The 4,295-nt window shown below is 39.9% G+C and overlaps 1 protein-coding gene across 1 annotated transcript; it reads right to left on the bottom strand.

The window, feature by feature from the left end:
- Positions 1-1,815: 1,815 nt before the first annotated feature.
- LOC109216165 lies at positions 1,816-2,619 on the bottom strand. Its single transcript, XM_019380294.1, has 2 exons — positions 2,098-2,619; positions 1,816-2,034 (listed from the first exon to the last, which is right to left on the bottom strand). The coding sequence occupies exons 1-2, from the start codon at positions 2,617-2,619 to the stop codon at positions 1,816-1,818; spliced, it is 741 nt and encodes a 246-aa protein (XP_019235839.1).
- Between the last annotated feature and the right edge of the window lie 1,676 nt (positions 2,620-4,295).

Raw genomic sequence — 4,295 nt, 5'->3', positions numbered from 1 at the left:
GTTCAATTGTGTGATGTCCTTAAATTATTTTCAAAAGCAAATTTGAATGTGTGGATTAGTCTATATTCACTCTTTCGGTTGTTGGTGAGGGCACATGATCTCATGAAGGATTGGTAATGTTGTAAACCTTCTTGTTGGGTAAGTGCGTGAGTTGAGATGGCTTAGTGGTTACAAGTTGACTCTTGAGGTCGGGTGGTTGTAAGTAGGTTATTGGAGTGATTGAATTGAATTGTTATACTTGGGCATGCTTAAACGGGAAGAATGTGAAATTTCGTATGTTCACACTTGTGTGCCGGTATTGATCATAGTCAAGGGTATAGTGTGTGGTTAAAAGTTAAAGTGCTCCTCCATAATTGAGACTTGTACGTAGTTGGGGAGTTATTTGATAGTCCCATTGATCGACGACGAGCAAGTGTCTAAGTGTGGGGTGTTGATGTTTAGCTTAAAGCATATATATTTCTATGTATATCGCCTCATATTTTACTTTTGTTTCATGAATTTGGGATGGTAAATGTGATGATTTATATTACTTCGAACTGTTTTTATGTGTAGGAATAATTCGGGAGCAATTGGGGGCGAAATGTGCAAAATTAGAGCCAAAATGAACGAAATCGGGAAACTTGCGAATTTGGGCGCCACCTGTGGTGCCCAGCCCTGCCTGTGGCACCAAAAACAGTAGCTAAAAATATTGGAGCGCCGTGCGGTGACGTGAATTTTCTCCAATTTTTCCCGGGACAAGGTTATTTAGGTCCTAGACCTACCCAACACGTATAAAAGCAAGACTAAACCAATTTTTGGTGGGGGAGACACCACTTTGGAGTAAAAACACACACGGGATCGTGAGGAAGCAGAGAATTCTCAGTTTTCTTCATCTTTTCTAGTATTTTCAATTATTCAAAACTTATGCAATTGTTTGATTACATCATGAGTGGCTAAACACCCATTGTTCTGGGGTTGTGATTTAGCCATGAATATTGTTGTTTAACGTTGACTTAACCTCGATTATAATTCACTAATATATGGTTATTTCTTCAATTCTGTGATTAATTGCTTAATTGTCTGGCCATCAGTTAGGTTCTATTTACTATCTATGGGAAAGCCGTGTTTAGATTAGAGAAGAATTGAAGAGAGCATGATCTTAACCCTTAGGGGGAGCGAATTTGTGGTTAGGATAGGAATATACCTAGTCACCGTGCTTAATTAAATATCGTAATCTTAATGCGTGCTTAATAGATTGATTTCATAGGAATATAGGCATTAATCTATTTTGAATAGGCGAGTAGTACTTCGGGAGAAGGCTATGAGAGAAATTATCGATTAATTAGCAACCATGAGTGAATTGTATGAGAGGGAGAGTTAATTAGAACACAATACGAATGGTGAATCGATCACAACCCTGGAATACTTGTCTCTATTGAATACATAACCAACATTCTACTGCTTGATAATTTAGCTATTACTTAGAATTGTAGTATAGTATAATTAAACTTTTGAACTCGAATTTAGCTTGACGGAATAACAATATTGGTGAGTTAGTGAGTAGTTAATATAAGTATCTGTGGGTTCGACACTCGACTTATCATTTTATTACTTGTACGACCACGTATACTTGCATGTGCGTTTGGGAGTAACACAACATAAGTGCTTTCTCTAGAGAATTGTCTAGATATACACTCGTATCAAGAATTTTCTCATCCCCCCCCCCCATAACAGATATCATCGAGAGCTCCTCATAGTGGCGGGAAGGTTGGATTTCTTTGTAGACATTAAAGACTGCTTCCTCGCCATCCACCCTCAAAATCATTTTTCCTTCTCTCACTTTAATAATTGCATCACCAGTAGCCAAGAGAGGTCGTCCAATATGATTGGAACCGGTTCATCAGCCTCATAATCTAGGATAATGAAGTCCACAGGGAAGATAATTTTCCCAATTTGCAGCGACACATCTTCAATCACTCCCTCAGGGTGTGCTATGGACCTATCAGCCAGTTGCAACATCACATTAGTTGGTCTTGGAGCTCCCAGAACCAATTGCTTGAACAAGGATAAGGGCATGAGATTTATGCTTGCCCCCAAATCACAAAGCGCACGACCCACATCAATATTACCAATTCGTAAAGGGATGGTAAAGCTGCCAGGATCCTTAAGCTTTTGACGAAGCTTGGTTTGGACACTTGAAGTGCACTCCTCAGTAAGTTCAACTGTCTCGAATTCAGTCAATCTCCTCTTGTGAGCCACAATGTCTTTTATGTATTTAGCATACTTTGGTATTTCACGAAGTACATCCACCAATGGAATATTCAGTTGAACCTGGCTCAACATAGAGAGATATTTGCTGAACATACGATCATCATTCTTTTTCTGCAATCTCTGAGGGAAAGGTGGTGGTGGCCTTGCAGTCTCCATTGGTTCTGAACTTGCTTCATCTTTCTTTGACTCGTGTGTTGCTTTAGGAATCAATTCCCCCTCAGGTATAGGCTTGTCCTTTCTCTTCTCTGGCACTTCTTCTAGTTCCCTCCCATTTCTGAGTGTAACTGCATTAACTTGAGGCTTCTTCTCTGTATCGCTGGGGAGAGCGCCTGCAGGTCTAGTATTTTGGTTTGCTGCTAACTGCCCCATTTTCCTCTCAAGATTTCTAAAATCGATCCTGAGTTGTTGATTGTCAAGCAACAACTTCTTCAGCAAGTCATTCGTACTCTCGTCTGTTTGTTTGGGGTGGCTTCTGAGGCTGATTGAAATTTCCTTGGGTCCTATATTGATTTTGATTATGTTGATTTCTGACCCATGAGAAGTTAGGATAATTCCTCCAATTTGGATTTTAAGTGTTCCCGTATTGTGCATGTTGATTCATTGGGCCTCTGCTCTATTGCCCCACATAGTATATAGATTCAGGATTTGTGGGGCACATGTCCCTCATATGACAGTCACCACATAGTTCGCAGCAAATAGACATTTGTTGTACATGTTGCATCAGTTGTTTTTGTTGCACTGTCATTCTATTCATCTGATTTGCCAATTTTGCTATATCGGCTCTCATGGCTGAGAAGTCATCAAGCTCAATCAATCCGGCTGCTTTCTGTTTAATTGCCCTTCGTGAATCCCCATCTCCTTGCCAATAATGATCGTTAGCAGTGAAGTTATTTAGCAAGAGTTAGATTTCACTGTACGGTTTCGCCATGCAACTGCCGCCACAAGCTGAATCAAGATTCATCTTTGATGCATCATCTAGCCCATCAACAAAAGTGTGACCCAACACCTCATCAGTCTGACAATGATGTGGGCAATCTTTGAGTAGCTTCTTGTATCTTTCCCAAGCCTGACGAAGTGTCTCGCCATCCCGTTGTTCGAACCCAAGAATCTGACTCCTTAATGACTTTGTCTTCTTAGTGGGGAAAAACTTGATTAAGAATTTACTTGCTAGATCATCCCAAGTGTGGATTGAGTTTGCGGGCTCATTTTACAACCATTCCTCAGCTTCCCCTAGCAGTGAAAAGGGAAATAATGTCAGCCTAACATAGTCCTTGGAGACGTTCAAATAATTGTAAGTATCCGTAATTTCCAGGAAATTCTGAATGTGCCTCTGCGGTTCTTCATGAGATAGACCACATACTGCCCCGTGGACTGAATCAGCTGTACCATGTACTGTTTGAGTTCAAAATGCCCTGTGATCTCAGGCTTCACAATAGTCCGAGTCATATTAGCAAGATTGGGCCTTGCGGCTTCAATCATCGCAAGCTCTGCATTACCTGCCATCTCTATTGGCTGTGGTTGAACTACGATGTCCAACTTTCCTTCTATTCTAGTTCAAGCTTCGACTACTGTTGCTTCCAAACGCACACGCAAGTATACGTGGTCGACAAGTAATATAATGATAAGTTTAGTGTCGAACCCACGGAGACTTGTGTAAACTACTCACGTAATTACTAAAATTGTTATTCAGTCAAGCTAAAATCAAGGTCCAATAATGTGATTATATTATACTACGATTCTAAGTAATAACTAAATTATCAAGTAACGAATTGATTGTTGTGTATTCAGTAGAGATAAGTATTCCAGGGTTGTGATCGATTCACTAATCGTATTGTGTCCTCATTAACTCTCCCTTTCATATAATTCACTCATGGTTGCTAATTAATCGATAAATGCTCTCATAGCCTTCTCCCGAAGTACTACTCACCTATTCTCAATAGATTAATGCCTATATTCCTATGAAATCAATCTATTAAGAACGCATTAAGATCACGATATTTAATTAAGCACGGTGACTAGGTATATTCCTATCCTAACCACAAATC

This window comes from Nicotiana attenuata, unplaced genomic scaffold, assembly GCF_001879085.1.
Source record: "Nicotiana attenuata strain UT unplaced genomic scaffold, NIATTr2, whole genome shotgun sequence".
Classification (NCBI taxonomy): Eukaryota; Viridiplantae; Streptophyta; class Magnoliopsida; order Solanales; family Solanaceae; genus Nicotiana; species Nicotiana attenuata.
Note: the sequence above shows the minus strand (reverse complement) of the source record. Positions and strands in the feature narration are given on the sequence as shown.

Bases quoted from the DNA above. Each gene is read 5' to 3' on its own strand.
- LOC109216165 (XM_019380294.1), bottom strand. From the start codon at position 2,619: ATGGGGCAGTTAGCAGCAAACCAAAATACTAGACCTGCAGGCGCTCTC. The intron at 2,035-2,097 runs GTGGGTCGTGCG...TCCTTGTTCAAG, and splicing joins TACGAATTGGTAATATTGAT to CAATTGGTTCTGGGAGCTCC.